The sequence below is a fragment of the Coloeus monedula genome (genome assembly GCF_965178545.1).
Source record: "Coloeus monedula genome assembly, chromosome: 29".
In the NCBI taxonomy this organism is placed as follows: Eukaryota; Metazoa; Chordata; class Aves; order Passeriformes; family Corvidae; genus Coloeus; species Coloeus monedula.
Window position 1 is genome coordinate 3,597,776 of NC_138809.1, and position 16,354 is coordinate 3,614,129.

The 16,354-nt window shown below is 54.3% G+C and overlaps 1 protein-coding gene across 1 annotated transcript; it reads left to right on the top strand.

Annotated features, from left to right (window-relative positions):
* Positions 1-1,038: 1,038 nt before the first annotated feature.
* Positions 1,039-13,723, top strand: ETV3 (ETS variant transcription factor 3). The gene is made up of 5 exons (XM_082298887.1): positions 1,039-1,323; positions 3,765-3,820; positions 6,135-6,372; positions 8,657-8,772; positions 12,562-13,723. Exons 2-5 carry the CDS (start codon positions 3,775-3,777, stop codon positions 13,647-13,649), a joined length of 1,488 nt encoding a protein of 495 aa, XP_082155013.1. The 5' UTR covers positions 1,039-1,323; positions 3,765-3,774; the 3' UTR covers positions 13,650-13,723.
* Positions 13,724-16,354: the final 2,631 nt, after the last annotated feature.

The window sequence follows — 16,354 nt, forward strand, 5'->3', positions numbered from 1 at the left end:
CGTTCCTGACCCCAATAAAAGCAGGGAATGGTGAAACCGGGGCTGGGTTTATTTGGGGTCGAAGCTGGGGGGTGTTTTGGGGTGGGTTCTGGGATGTTTTGGGGAGGTGTTTGGGGCTGGTTTTGGGGCTGGGTGGGGTGTGTTTGGGGGGGCTGTTTTGGGGCGTTCCGAGTGTGTTTTGGGACTGTTTTGAGGGTGGTTTTGGGAGGTGTTTTAGGGCTGGTTTTGGGGGTATTTTGGGGGTGTTTTGGGCCTCTTTTGGGCCAGCTTTAAGGCTGTTTTGGGCGTGGGTTTGGGGCTGCTTTGGGGCTGTTTTCAGGGCTGTAGTGAGTCCATTTTTGGCCCTCTTTTTGGACCTGTTTTTGGCCCTGGGTTTGGTTCTGTTCTGGGGCCGGTTTTGGGGTATTTGGGGCCTGTTTTAAGGGCTGTTTTGGGGTGTTTTGAGTCTGTTTTGGCCCTGCATTTGGTTCTGTTTTGGGGCCGGTTTTGGGGTATTGCGGGCCTGTTTTCAGGGCTGTTTTGGGCCTGGGTTTGGTTCTGTTCTGGGGCCGGTTTGGGGGTATTTTGGTACTGTTTTAAGGGCTATTTTGGGCCTGTTTTCAGGGCTGTTTTGGGGTGGTTTGAGCTTGTTTTGAGTCTGTTTTGGCCCTGCGTTTGGTTCCATTTTGGGGCCGGTTTTGGGGTATTGCGGGCCTGTTTTCAGGGCTGTTTGGGGCCTGGTTTGGGCCTGTTTGGGCCCTGGGTTCTGTTGTGTTTTGGGGCTGGTTTTTGGGCCTGTTTTGGCCCTGGATTTGTTTCCGTCTCGGGGCTGTTTTCCGGGCTGTTTTGAGGCCGGTTTTGGCCCGGTTCGGGTCGGTTTTGGCCCGGTTCGGGTCGGTTTCGGGGCCGGCGTTCTGAGGGAGGGGCGTTTCCCGCGCGCGCGCTCCCGGCGCCTTCCCCCCCTCCTCTTCCCCGGGACCGGAAGCGGAAGCGCGTGGGCGCGCGCGCTGCCCGGAAGCGCGTGGGCGGCGGCGGCGGTTCCGGTTCCGGCGGCGGCGGCGGCGGCGGCGGCGGCGGCGGCGCGGGGGAGGCACCGGGAGAAGCGGCGGCGGCGGCAGCGGCACCACCAGCAGCGGCAGCGGGAGAAGCGGCACCGCAAAGAGAACCGGATCCCCTCCTCTCCCCGCCCCGCGCACCGGGAACGATCTCCCCCCGCCCCCCCCCCCCGCCCGCCCGCCCGCCCCCTTCCCCGCTTCCCCCCCCCGCCCTCCCTCCGTTCTTCTTCTCCCGGAACCGGCCTCGCTCCTCCCGCCGCCACCGGCCCGGCCCGCGCCGCCCCCGCAGGTGCGTCCCGTGGGGGGGGTCACGGCGAGCGGGGTGGGGGCGATGCGGGATTTGGGAGGGGGAGGGGGGGGAACCGGGAGTTACCGGAGCGGGGGGGGGGGGAGTGAACGGGGAGCCGCGGGCTGGCGGGGGGTGGCGAGTAAAGAGGACCCCCCTGGCTACCGGGAAGCGCGGAACGGCGGCTCTGCGCTTAGCGCGGAGCGGCGAAGGGGAGCCCCCGGTTAGCGGGGGGGTGCCCGGGGGAGGCCCCGGTTACCGGGAGGGGGTTGGGTAAACAGGGAGGTACCGAGGAGGCGGATCCGGGCTGGGGGGGGCGGGGGTAAGCCGGGACGCCCCCCCGGTTACCGGGGGTGGAGTAAACACCGACATCCCCCCCCCCCCCCCCTCCGTTACCGGGTGGGTGCGTGGGGGCAGACGGGGCCCGGGGGTGGGGGGAGAGCGCAGCGGGGCCCGGGGGGAGCCGCGGGAGCGCCGATCCCGGGGCGGGCAGCGTGGGAGGCCCCGGTTGGCGGCGGCTCCCGGGGGTGTCGGGGGTGGCCGGGGAGCGGCACCGCCCGGGGCTGGGGCGGCGGCGGGGCCGGGCCGGGCCGGGCAGGCCGGGACAGGCCGGCGGGGCTGTAACGGAGCGGGAGCCCCGGCCCCGCCGCCGCCGCGGCGCCTCGGCCCCTCCCGGCGGCCATTTACGGCCTTTGAAGCTCTCCCGGGGCTGGCGGGGCCCGCGGGGGAACCGGGACGGGCCGGGCCGCGGGGGTGTCGGTGCCGGGGGGGGGTCTCCGGTCACTCTCGGGGGTTTCTGGTTCGTGCCGGGGGTCTTGGAGCCTTCCCGGGGGTCTCCGGTCGATGCCGGAGCAGGGGGGGTGTCCCAGTGCTGGGCAGCGGGGAACGGACCCGCTGCGGGTGGCACCGGGGGTTGTTTGGGTGTCGGGACCGGGGGGCTCTGGCCCCTCCCGCGGGGCTCGTGTGAGTTCCAGCCCCGGGGGGCTCCGGTTCTTCCCGGGGGATCGCTGGTCGCTGCCTCTGGGGGTCTCCGGCCCCTCCCGGGGGTCTCATTTTTTTCCTAATCCCGCGGGTCTCAAATCCGTCCCCGGGGGTCTCCAGTCCCTCCCGGGGGTCTCTGATCCCTCCCGGGAATCCCCTTTGATTCCCGATCCCGGGGGTCTCTGATCCCTCCCGGGAATCCCCTTTGATTCCCGATCCCGGGGGTCTCTGATCCCTCCCGGGGGTCTCTGATCCCTCCCGGGAATCCCCTTTGATTCCCGATTCCGGGGGTCTCTGGTTCCCGATCCGGGGGTCTCTGATCCCTCCCGGGGGTCTCTGATCCCTCCCGGGAATCCCCTTTGATTCCCGATTCCGGGGGTCTCTGGTTCCCGATCCGGGGGTCTCTGATCCCTCCCGGGGGTCTCTGATCCCTCCCGGGAATCCCCTTTGATTCCCGATCCCGGGGGTCTCTGGTTCCCGATCCCGGGGGTCTCTGATCCCTCCTGGGGATCTCTGATCCCTCCCGGGAATCCCCTTTGATTCCCGATCCCGGGGGTCTCTGATCCCTCCCGGGAATCCCCTTTGATTCCCGATCCCGGGGGTCTCTGATCCCTCCTGGGAATCTCTGATCCCTCCCGGGAATCCCCTTTGATTCCCGATCCCGGGGGTCTCTGGTTCCCGATCCCGGGGGTCTCTGATCCCTCCCGGGGGTCTCTGATCCCTCCTGGGAATCCCCTTTGATTCCCGATCCCGGGGGTCTCTGATCCCTCCCGGGAATCCCCTTTGATTGCCGATCCCGGGGGTCTCTGATCCCTCCTGGGAATCCCCTCTGGTTCCCGATCCCGGGGGTCTCCCGTCCCTCCCGGGGGTCTCCGCTCCCTCCCGGGGGTCTCCGCTCCCTCCCGGGGGTCTCTGACCCCTCCCGGGGGTCTCTGATCCCTCCTGGGAATCTCTGATCCCTCCTGGGAATCCCCTCTGGTTCCCGATCCCGAGGGTCTCCCGTCCCTCCCGGGGGTCTCTGACCCCTCCCAGCCCTCCCCGAACCCCGTTCCTTTTTGGGATGACGACGAGCAAACCCCATCTCCAGCCCCCCCCCCCCCAAGAGCGAGCAGGGAAAAATCGGAAAATCCACTGGAAAATCCCGGCGGGATCAGCAGCTGGGATTCCGCTCCCCTCCCCTCCCTTTCTTCCCGTTTTTCCCTCCCTCCTTCCCTGGCACATCTGGGCGAGCTCCCAGTTGTGTATTTTGGCAGCCGAGCCCGTCTGGGAACAGGAGGGGAACTGTGCAGGGCTTGTTTTGTCTGTCTGACGGCTCCTTCCCGGGGCTCCAGGCCCCTTTCCCGGGATTCCAGGCAGGGATTCATCGGGAAAACCCGGGGTTTTTTACCCCCCCCCCCCCCTTTTCTCCCGGAAAAATCCCGTCGGGAATGGCGCCTGACGCCGCTTTTCCCTCTCGTTGGCAGGAGGGAGAAAATGAAAGCCGGCTGCAGCATCGTGGATAAGCCCGAAGGAGGAGGAGGTAAGGAATTCCAGAGGCTTTTCCCGAGTTTTTTCCGGGATGAAGAAGCTCTGGGGATGTTCGTCCCCGCCTCTCCCGAAATCTCCAGTCCGTGGGGGGAACTGAGGGTGGAGGTGCTGGGTTTGAAATTCAAATTAATCCCTCCTTGGAGATGGATTTGGGGTGGATTTGGGGTGGATTTGGGATGATTCCCTGCCGGGATTTGTCTCCTGGCAGGGGTGTGGGTGGCTCTGGAAAAGGAGGGGATTTTTCCCATAAAAAAAAATCTCCAAAACCTCCAAATCAGGAATTTTTTTTTTTTTTTTTTTTTTTTGGCCTGAATTCCGTGCCTGGAATTGTTGAATTCCAGGTTGGACGAGGCTTGGGGCAGCCTGGGATAGCGGGAAGTGTCCCTGCCCGTGGAATTGGGGTGGGACAGGAAGATCCTTCCCACCCAAACCGTTCCATAATTCCACGGTTTCGGCCAAATTCCCTCATTTAGGGTTTTTCCAGCTCCAAACGGGAGCGTTTCCCAAGGATTTGGGGCTTTTCCCTGCTCCCTTTTGCTATTTCTGGGTGGTTTTTTTGGGGGGGATTTTCCATGGAAAAGGGGCTGAAGAGGAGACCTGGATCTCCCTGCTCCCACATGGAATATTCAATGGAATTCCAGCCACCAATAATTGATGGAATCCAGCTCAGTTTTGCCATTTTTAGGTGGTTTTGGGGAGATTTTCTGAGGAAAACGGAGCTGAAAAGAGTCAGAAATGAGCAGCTGGATGGGGCACCTGGATTTCCCTGCTCCCCTGTGGAATATTTAACAGAATTCCAGCCACCAGTGGCTCTGTTTTACCCTTTTTTGGGGGGTTTTGGTGGTTCTGAGTGGCTTTTTTGGGCAGGTTTTGTTGGTTCTGAGTGGCTTTTTGGCGGTTCTGAGTGGCTTTTTGGCGGATTTTGGTGGTTCTGAGTGGCTTTTTTGGCAGATTTTGGTGGTTCTGAGTGGTGTTTTGGCGGTTCTGAGTGGCTTTTTGGGGGGTTTTGGTGGTTCTGAGTGGCTTTTTTGGCGGATTTTGGTGGTTCTGAGTGGCTTTTTGGCGGTTCTGAGTGGCTTTTTTGGGGGGTTTTGGTGGTTCTGAGTGGCTTTTTTGGCGGATTTTGGTGGTTCTGAGTGGCTTTTGGGGGGTTTTGGTGGTTCTGAGTGGCTTTTTTGGTGGTTCTGAGTGGCTTTTTTGGGGGGTTTTGGTGGTTCTGAGTGGCTTTTTGGTGGTTCTGAGTGGCTTTTGGGCGGATTTTGGTGGTTCTGAGTGGCTTTTTGGGGGGGTTTGGTGGTTCTGAGTGGCTTTTTGGTGGTTCTGAGTGGCTTTTTTGGGGGGTTTTGGTGGTTCTGAGTGGCTTTTTGGTGGTTCTGAGTGGCTTTTTGGCAGATTTTGTTGGTTCTGAGTGGCTTTTTTGGCAGATTTTGGTGGTTCTGAGTGGCTTTTTGGGGGGTTTTGGTGGTTCTGAGTGGCTTTTTGGCAGATTTTGGTGGTTCTGAGTGGCTTTTTTGGGGGGTTTTGGTGGTTCTGAGTGGCTTTTTGGCAGATTTTGGTGGTTCTGAGTGGCTTTTTGGGGGGTTTTGGTGGTTCTGAGTGGCTTTTTTGGTGGTTCTGAGTGGCTTTTTTGGGGGGGTTTTGGTGGTTCTGAGTGGCTTTTTGGGGGGGTTTTGGTGGTTCTGAGTGGCTTTTTGGGGGGTTTTGGTGGTTCTGAGTGGCTTTTGGGCGGTTTTGGTGGTTCTGAGTGGCTTTTGGGTGGATTTTGGTGGTTCTGAGTGGCTTTTTGGGGGGTTTTGTTGGTTCTGAGTGGCTTTTTGGTGGTGTTTTGGGGGGGTTTTGGTGGTTCTGAGTGGCTTTTTTGGGGGGTTTTGGTGGTTCTGAGTGGCTTTTTTGGGCAGGTTTTGTTGGTTCTGAGTGGCTTTTTTGGCAGATTTTGGTGGTTCTGAGTGGCTTTTTGGGGGGTGGTTTGGTGGTTCTGAGTTGCTTTTTGGTGGTTCTGAGTGGCTTTTTTGGGGGGTTTTGTTGGTTCTGAGTGGCTTTTTGGCTGATTTTGGTGGTTCTGAGTGGCTTTTGGGCTGATTTTGGTGGTTCTGAGTGGCTTTTTTGGCAGATTTTGGTGGTTCTGAGTGGCTTTTTGGGGGAGATTTTCCGAGGCAATCGGGGCTGAAATGAGCAGCCGGATGGGCCCACCTGGATTTCCCCATGGAATATTTAACAGAACTCCACCTCCGACCTCCCGTTCCTCCCTAAACAACTTTCCCCCCCTTTTCCCCCTCGCTCTGCCCCTTTTGTGCCCCCATCCCAAGGGTACCATTTCCCGGAGTGGGCTTACAAGACGGAGTCCAGCCCGGGCTCCAGGCAGATCCAGCTGTGGCATTTCATCCTGGAGCTGCTGCAGAAGGAGGAGTTCCGGCACGTCATCGCCTGGCAGCAGGGGGAATACGGCGAGTTCGTCATCAAGGACCCCGACGAGGTCGCTCGGCTCTGGGGCCGTCGGAAATGCAAACCCCAAATGAATTATGACAAACTCAGCCGGGCGCTCAGGTCGGTGCTGCCGGCGTTTCCCTGCTTTTTCTGGGGTTTTTTTGGGGGGTTTTTTGGGGTTTTTTTTGAGGGTTTTTTGGGTTATTTTTTTTCCTTTCCCAGCTGGAATTTTGGGGAGTTTTCCCCAAACTGGGATGTTGGGGTGGTGTTGTCTCGTCCCTTGGGGGTGTTTGAAGGGAGGTTGGGAAGGGATTGGAGCGAGCTGGGATGGTGGGAGGGGGTGGGATTGGATGGGATTTTAGGGATCCTCCCATCCCAAACCATTGCAGGATTCGTTCCATGGCTCCGATGGGATTTTAGGGATAAATTCAGAACCCTGGCTTGGGTTATTCCATGGATTCCCCATCCCTGGGAGTGGTGGAGCCGCCTGGGGTGGTGGGATTGGGGTGGGATTGGATGGGGTTTAGGGATCTTCCCATCCCAAACCATTCCAGGATTGCCCGGGCTGGCTCAGATGGGATTTCAGGGATAAATCCTGGACCCTGGCCTGGGTTATCCCATGGATTTCCCACCCCTGGAAGTGTCCAGGAGCACCCTGGGACAGTGGGAGCTGTCCCTGCCCATGGATTTTTAAGGATCTTTTAAGTTCCCATCCCACCCAAACCATTCCAGGATTCCCTGTCCTGGTTTAGATGGGATTTTAGGGATGAATTCCAGGATTGCCACTTCCCACCTCCAAACCCTCCACTCCAACATTCCCCTCTCTCCTCCCCACCCTTTTTATCCCCATTCCCCCCCTTTTTATCCCCATTTCCTTACCATATTCCCAACCCAGCCCATGGAAAACCCATCCCAGCCCCTCGGAGCTCTCCCAGGTTTTCCAGGAGCGGCCGATTCCCAAATCCCTGGCGGGGTCAGGGCTTTATCAGTGCCCAGCCTGGACTCCCGCCCTCTGATATTCCTGGGTGGAGCTGCCCAAGGCAAACACCGGGATTTCCAGGCAGGAACAGGAAGGAAAATGGGAATTTGGAGAGCTGGGAGTGGGAATTTTTGGGGCCGGCGTGGGATTTTTAGGGAGTTCCGGGTCCTTTTGGGGTTGGTTGGGGTTGGAGGGAGGGGGGTTTGGGTGCTGGGTGGATCAGGGAGTGGGAAAGAGGAGGGAATTTGGGAATCCATGGAAAGAGCTCAAATATCCATGGGAATCTCTCATAAATCCGTGGAAATATCTCCAATAGCCATAAAGATTCCTCACCTGAGGGGGGATCTGGTCAATCCGTGGAAACATCTGAAATATCCCCACAGATCTCTCCAATATCCATGGAAATCTCTGAAATATCCACACAAATCTCTGTTCTGAGGGAGGATCCCATGAATCCACGGGAATCTCTGCAATATCCATGGAAATCTCTGAAATATCCACAGAAACATCCCCAAAATCCACAAAAATCTCTCATCTGAGGGGGGCCCTCATCAATCCATGGAAATATTTCAGATATCCGCACAAATCTCTCATCAATCCATAGAAATCTCTCCAATATCCATGGAAATCTCCTCAATATCCACACAAATCTGTGATCTGAGAGGGGATCCCATAAATCCATGGAAATCCCTCAGATTCCCGCCCAAAGTCCCTCAGATTCCCGCCCAAAGTCCCTCAGATTCCCACCCAAAGTCCCTCAGATTCCCACCCCAAATCCCTCAGATTCCCACCCAAAGTCCCTCAGATTCCCGCCCAAAATCCCTCAGATTCCCACCCAAAGTCCCTCAGATTCCCACCCAAAGTCCCTCAGATTCCCACCCCAAATCCCTCAGATTCCCACCCAAATTCCCACTTCCCGATCCACGGAGGTTTCCTTCTGTTTAGGAAGGAAGTCATGGAATATCCTGAGCTGGGAAGGGAGAAATCCCAGTCCAGGCCTTGCACGGGGCATCCCAAAAATCCCAGCGGGTCCCTGGGAGCCTTTTCCAAAGCCTCTGGGCTGGCAGGACACCAAAAAACCCCTGGATTCCCCATCCCTGGAAGTGTCCAAGGCCAGCTCGGAGCAGCCTGGGATAGTGGGAATATCCCTGCCCATGGATTTTTAAGGCTATTTGAGCTCCTTTCATCCCCAAACTGCTCCAGAATTCCATATTCAGCAGGACTTGGGGATGGAATCCTTCAGGAATTCGGAGAGAGTTGCTCTGATCCGTTGTTTGAGCTCCTTCCATCCCCAGAACCGTTCCAGAATTCCACCTTCTGGTTCAGTCAGGACGTTGGGATGGAATCCTTCAGGAATTGGGAGGGACTCGCGGCCTTTGGAGGGCTCTGATCCGGCTCTTCCCCGTTTCTATTTCCAATTCCCAGATATTACTACAACAAGAGGATCCTGCACAAGACCAAGGGCAAACGATTCACCTACAAGTTCAACTTCAACAAGCTGGTGATGCCCAATTATCCCTTCATCAACATCCGGCCCAACGGTGAGCCCGGGAACGCCGGGAATTCGGGAATTCCGGGTGGGAATGCGGGGAAAGGAACCCGGGAGTGACCCCCGTGGGTCTGGAGAAGGCTGGGAGCGAATCCCGCGGGCAGAGGGATCCGGGCTCGTCTCCCTCAGGATCCTTGGGATCGGGGGATGAGAGAATCCGCGGCCTTGGGATGCGATCCCGGCTTCCAGGTGAGTCTGTGGGGCCTTGCAGAGGAGCTGCAGGGATGGAAAATCCCTGGATTTTTCTCCTTTGCCTCCTCCTTTTCCCGCTCATTTTAAACCAAAAAGGGGCTTTTTTAACCCGTTGCTGCCCGGTGGTGTGAGGGATTCCATGGAGGTCGCAGCGTTCCCAGAGGAAAACAGGAATTCCTTGGATTTTGGCTGAAATGGCAGGGTTTTCCCTGGAGGAAATATAATATCCCTCAGGATAATGAGGAAAAGTTTGGGAATGGAGCAGAAATGTCCCTTTTTTGCCCTAAAGGGCTTTCGCCAGGTTTATCCCAGGGTCAGCAGCGGTTTCGTGGGGAAAGGGCCTTTCCAAGGTGATTTTTGGGGGAATTAAGTCCCCTAAGAGCCAAATTCCTACAGCTGGGGGATTGTCCCGATCCATAAAAATAGAAAACCCCTCTGGAAGTTGCAATTCCCAAAAATTCCAAACTTTTCTCCACAAAAAAAAAATCTCCATTTGGAGGAGCCCGGCCTGGCGCGAGCTGCTCCAGGGGGGGAAAGCTTAGAAGGCCAATCCAGCAGGGAAAAAGCAGGAAAAGGAGGGAAATTGGTTGTTATTGAATCCATAGAAATAGAAAACCCCTCTGGAAGTCGTTATTCCCAAAAATTCCAAACTTTTCTCCACAAAAAAAACCCCAAAATTTGGGGGATTCAGATCAGGCATGAGCTGCCACAGGGGAAAGCCTGGAAAATGAATCCAGCAGGAAAAAAGCAGGAAAAGGAGGGAAATTGGTAATTACTGAATCCATAAAAATAGAAAACCCCTCTGGAAGTCATTATTCCCAAAAATTCCAAACTTTTCTCCACAAAAAAATCCCAATTTGGAGGTTCGCGATCCAGCTTCCAGGGGAAAGCCTGGAAGGGCAATCCAGCAGGAAAAAAGCAGGAAAAGGAGGGAAATTGGTGATTACTGAATCCATAAAGATAAAAATCCCCTCTGGAAGTCGTTATTCAGAAAAATTCCAAACTTTTCTCCACAAAAAAAATCCCAATTTGGAGGTTCGCGATCCAGCTTCCAGGGGAAAGCCTGGAAGGGCAATCCAGCCGGGAAAAAGCAGGAAAAAAGCAGGAAAAGTCGGGAAATTGGTGATTACTGAATCCATAAAAATAGGAAACCCCTCTGGAAGTCATTATTCCCAAAAATTCCAAACTTTTCTCCACAAAAAAAATCCCAATTTGGAGGTTCGCGATCCAGCTTCCAGGGGAAAGCCTGGAAGGCCAATCCAGCAGGAAAAAAGCAGGAAAAGGAGGGAAATTGGTGATTACTGAATCCATAAAGATAAAAATCCCCTCTGGAAGTCGTTATTCAGAAAAATTCCAAACTTTCCTCCTCAAAAAAATCCCGATTTGGAGGTTCCCGATCCAGCTTCCAGGGGAAAGCCTGGAAGGCCAATCCAGCAGGAAAAAAGCAGGAAAAGGAGGGAAATTGGTGATTACTGAATCCATAAAGATAAAAATCCCCTCTGGAAGTCATTATTCAGAAAAATTCCAAACTTTCCTCCTCAAAAAAATCCCGATTTGGAGGTTCCCGATCCAGCTTCCAGGGAGAAACCCAGAACACCAATCCAGCCGGGAAAAAAGCAGGGAAAATAGGGATGGGAGCAGAAAAACCAGGTTGTGTGTGGGGAAAAAGGGATTTTTCCAGGCTGGAGCCTCTGTCCGGCGCCGGCTCTGGAGCCGCCTCCCCTCCCTGAGGGAATCCCGGAGCTGCTGCCGAGGTTTTGTTTTCCCGAGGCTCCCGGAAGGCCAGAAAGGAGGGGAAAAGAAACTCCTCGAGGTGTTGGTGCTTCACCCCTGTGGGCCCTGCTGGGGTTTGGGGCTGGTTTGGGTTTGTTTTTTTTTTTTTTTTTGGGAGAAGGGAATGTCATTTCCAAGCCAAGGAACGGGGGTGGGAAGATGTGTCTGGAGCTGCTCGGTGTAAATCCGTAATTAACTCGGGGCAAACGAGTCCGGGCAGTTCCCGGCTCCCTTTCCCTGCTCCGGCCGCTCCCTCCTGTCCCTGGGGCGCTTCAACAAAACAAAACAAAAATCAACAAATCTGGGAGAACTTGGAATGCTCTTGGTTAATCCCAACCCTTTTCTTTCCCGCTGGGGTGGGGGTTGGGAGATCAAACCTGGAATTAGGGGGGTTTTCGCCAGGATTCCCCCCCCCCACCATCCAAAATGGAGGGGTTTTGGTGGGAAAAGGGGATCCAGGAGGTGGAAATGGGAGAATTTGCCTCAAAATGGCTCCGTAGGCTCTGGGAAAGGAGCCGGCAGGAGCCGGAAGCAACGCAGGAAAGTTTTTCCCAAAAAAAAAGCTCGAATCCGGGATTTTCAGCCAGCTGGGAGAGCTTGAGGATTGCCAGGATTGCCCAGGGGACAGGGTGGGATTTGGGGATGACCTGTGCAGGGCCTGAGGTTGGAATGTTTCTGTGGATATTGGAGAGATTTCCATGGATATTGGAGAGATTTCCATGGATGGATGGGATCCCCCCTCAGATCAGAGATCTGTGTGGATATTGAGGAGATTTCAATGGATATTGGAGAGATTTCCATGGATATTGAGGAGATTTCCATGGATATTGGAGAGATTTCCATGGACTGATGGGATCCCCCCTCTGATCAGAGATTTGTGTGGATATTGAGGAGATTTCCATGGATATTGAGGAGATTTCCATGGATATTTAAGAGATTTCCATGGATATTGGAGAGATTTCCATGGACTGATGAGATCCCCCCTCTGATCAGAGATCTGTGTGGATATTGGCGATATTTCCATGGATATTGAGGATATTTCCATGGATATTGGAGAGATTTCCATGGATGGATGGGATCCCCCCACAAATCAGAGATTTGTGTGGATATTGAGGAGATTTCCATGGATATTGAGGATATTTCCATGGATATTTAAGAGATTTCCATGGATATTGGAGAGATTTCCATGGACTGATGGGATCCCCCCACAAATCAGAGACTTGTGTGGATATTGAGGAGATTTCCATGGATATTGAGGATATTTCCATGGATATTTAAGAGATTTCCATGGATATTGGAGAGATTTCCATGGACTGATGGGATCCCCCCACAAATCAGAGATTTGTGTGGATATTGAGGAGATTTCAATGGATATTGGAGAGATTTCCATGGACTGATGGGATCCCCCCACAAATCAGAGACTTGTGTGGATATTGAGGAGATTTCCATGGATATTGAGGATATTTCCATGGATATTTAAGAGATTTCCATGGATATTGGAGAGATTTCCATGGACTGATGGGATCCCCCCACAAATCAGAGATTTGTGTGGATATTGAGGAGATTTCCATGGATATTGGAGAGATTTCCATGGATATTGGAGAGATTTCCATGGACTGATGGGATCCCCCCTCAGATCAGAGATCTGTGTGGATATTGGCGATATTTCCATGGCTATTCCCGCTATTTCCGTGGATTGTGACGAGCTATCCCCACAGATCCCTCCGATCCATCTCCCAACGCCCAATCCCCGAATTCCCCCATCCCACCAGCACCATTCCCTAACTTTTCCCCCCCCGTTCTCCCCCGTTCCCAGGCGTGGTCCCCCAGAGCGCTCCCCCCGTCCCCACCGCCTCCTCCCGCTTCCACTTCCCGCCGCTGGATCCGCACTCTCCCACCGACGATTCCCAGCCCGCCGCCCGCTTCCCGCCGGGATCGCTGCTCCCGTCCCACCCCGAAGCTCTGGGAGACGCCGAGAGGAAAGCGGAAGCCCCCGAGCTGGAGGAGAACGCCTCGGATTGGCGCCGGGATCTGCTGGCTCCGTCGCACCCTTCCGGCAGCGCCGCGGCGCAGAAGCGCAAGCCCGACGTGGTGCTGCCGCTGTTTCCCAGGCCCGGCATTTTCCCGGATCACCCCCACAGCCCCTTTGCCGTGTCGCCGCTTCCGGGGCGTCCCGGGATGCTCAACGTTCCCATTTCTCCCGCTTTGTCCCTGACTCCCACGCTGTTTTCCTACAGCCCCTCCCCGGGGCTCAGCCCGTTCGCCGGGAGCAGCTGCTTTTCCTTCAATCCCGAGGAAATGAAGCACTACCTGCATTCCCAAGCCTGCTCCGTCTTCAATTACCACCTGAGCCCCCGGACTTTCCCACGTTATCCCCTCGTGGTTCCCCCTCTCCAATGCCAGGTGCCTCTGGAAGAGCAGCCGCAGTTCCCGATCAAGCTCCAGCCTCCTCCGGCCGGCCGGAAAAACCGGGAGAGGATGGAAAGCCCCGAGGAAGCGGCGGCCGGAGCGGCAACCCCGCAGCTGCCCAACCCTCCGGCCAGGGTGAAAGTGGAGCCGGCTGTGGAGAAGGAGGAGGAGGAAGCTCTGGAAAAGCGGGATGAGGTTGGAGAAGAGGAGGAAAAGCTCCCGGTGTTCGCCCGCCCGGCGGCTCCGGCCTGGATCCCCATTCCCGCCCATCCCGGATCGTCCGGCGAAGAGGCGGTGGAAGCCAGCGTGGAAAAGCCATCCCGGGATTCCTGCGGAGATCCGGGGAATCAGGAGAAGAGGGAGGACGCCCTGATGCCCCCCAAGCTGCGGCTGAAGCGCCGCTGGAACGGGGATTCCCGGCAGGAGATTCCCGAGGGAATTCCCAACGGGATCTGGCACCTGCCCAAGGCCGTGGCCACCGCCTCCGACACCTAATCCCGGCTGGAAAAACCTTGGAAAACATCCATAAAAATCCGTGTATTTATGTAGCAAGGTTGCAGAGCAGTTTGGGAAAAGGGTGGGGAGGGGGGTGGGATAGATCTGGGAATTTTTAGGGAATTTTAGGGGTGGGAGAAGGGAGGGGAGGGGGGGGATTGGGATTTGTGTTCTTTGTTTTCGTTGTTGACTTGCAGGTGAGACGCCGGAATTCCCGCTGGGTTTTCCCGGGAAAAGCCGGCTCAGCTTCAGGACTCCAGCGGGGCCGGGATGGAGGAATTCCAGGCGCAGCCTCGGGGTTATTCCCGCTGGTTTTAGATGGACGGGAATCTCCAGATCCGGGGGTTTTTCGGGGTTTTTTTTTCTTCACGGATGCGAGGCTTTCCCGGCCATCCAGGAGCTGGTTTGGTTTTTTTTTTTGGGAAAAGGGAGCTCGGGAATTTTGCACTGTCCAAGGAGCAGGGGAAAGGATTCAGGAAGACTCGGAAAATCGGGATGGAGGCCGCGTTCCCGGTGGATTTCCGGGAAGGAAAACCCTGGAAAAATTTCCCTTTTCCCGCCTTTTTTTTTTTTTTCTTCTTCTCTCTCGCAGAAGCCATGAGCAAAACTCTCCAAACTTTTCAGGGAACGGGAATGGGAACGGGATAACACAAAATTAACCGGATGCCTTTAATCCTAACGCATTAAAATGTTATTTTTTTGGTTTTTTTGCCCGGAGCGGGAATTTTTCCCGCTCCGGAATCCGTGTGGGTGGAGTTGGGAATGCTTGGAAGGAAGATTGGACGCTGGAATGATTGTGGTGAGTCCCGGGAGCGGGAATGCCGGAATTCCCGCTGAGATTCCCAATGTTTGGATCCCCCCCCCCTCCCCTTTGACTCATGCCTTAAACCACGTGGACTTTTGCTGGGAATTTTTCCCGGGAGCGCTCGGATTTCGCGGATCCTTCCGGATGCTTCTCGGTTTTTTTGGGGGGGGGAGGAAGTCCCAAATCTCCCGCTGTTGTGCTGTAAATCCGCTCTTTCCCCACGCAGCAGAATTCCTCAGGCTCTGGATCGTGCTCCCAGCGGGATAAATCCGCAGGAAACGCAGCGACGGAGCCGAAGATTCCCAAGGATTCGCTCTCGGAGCACAGATTTTGGGAATTCTGGGAGCAGGAAGGGGGGAGGGGAAGAAATTCCCTGCCGGGAACGAACCGGGAGCGATTCCCCGGATTCCCAGCCCGGCCGGGCTTGGGATTCTTGGAATGTGGAGTTAAAAACCGGGGTGAGAAACCCCTGGATCATCCCAAAAATAAAAAACAAACCCCGGAGAGGGCGCAAGGATGAACTCAGGAATTACACGAGGAGGCCTTTCCCGAAATTCCCGCCGCCGATCCCAAATCCAAGTGCCGGAGCCGTCGGGAAAAGGGTGGGGGGGGGGGGGAAATCCTGGATTTTTCCTTCCCTCCCCCCCCCCCAAGCGTTGGATTCGAAATCCCACAGAAAAAAGTCGGAATCGTTGTGGCTTTAAAAAAGGATTTTTGGGATGGGGGGTTTTTGGGAAGGGTGGGAATGTTGGTTTTTCCACAGCCGTTGCACTGCAAAAAAAAAAAAAAAAGACAAAAAAAAAAAAAAAGAATTAAAAACTGGGAGAGTTCAGGGAATTCCGGACTCAGGACGACGGATCCGGCGCCTCGGGAATCCCAGAGTTCCCAACGGAGCCCGGGAGGAAAAGGAAGGAAAAAAAAAAGAAGCAGGAAGAGGAAGGAAAAAAAAAAACCAGGAAGAGGATAAAAAAACGTTTAGAAAGAAAAAAAATCGGATTTAAAGGAAAAAAAATTGAAAAAAAAAAAATCAAAATTTAAGGAAAAAATGTTTAAAAAAAGATAAAATTTTAAGGATAAAATTCCTAAAATTCCAATGTGCCAAACTATTTAATAAAAAAAAAAAACCAAGAAAACCCTCGGGAAGTTGGGAATGGTTGGAATTCTCTCCTGGATAAATTGAACCCGGAGCATGATCCCGTTTTTTTTCCAGCAGATTTTTGGGTTTTGTTTTTTTTGTTTTATTTTTTTTTTTTCCGTTTCGTTTCTTTTTTCGTAGCGAATCCGTAGGAAAAATGTAAAAAAAAACCTAAAAAAACCACAAAAAAAAAAAAAACCAAAAAACAAAAAACAAAACTTTTTGATGGGATGACCCCAGGGGGAATTTTTTTCGGGAATTTCCCGTTGGGAGGAGGAAAAGGAGGAAAAATCCAACAGCATTAATGGGGTTGTCCCAGAGTTTTTTATTTATTCTGTAATTATGTTGGGGTTTTTTTATTTTAAGCTGTTTTTCCGTTGGTTTCTCTCTCTTTTGTTTTTTTTTTTTTTTGCATCCTGGTGGGATTGAAAAAAAAAAACCCAGGAATTTTCTCTCGGTTGGAATCATCAAATTCACGGAAAAACTTTTGATTTTTTAGCGCTTTTTCACGAAATATTTACCGCTAGCAGGGTTGGTGTTTTTTGGGGGGGGAGGGAAAGAAAAATCCTTTTTGAGGGATTTTGATTTTCCTGGTGCGAATCTTGCAGGAATCCATCGGGAAAAGCCTATGGAATTTGGGATTGGGAGTGTGTCTTTGTACATACGGTGTAAAGTAGAGGAGAAAAAAAAAATAACAACAAACAAACAAAAAAAAAATCCAAATTTTGTGCCTTTAGAAAATTCCGATTTCTATAAATTCCAAGG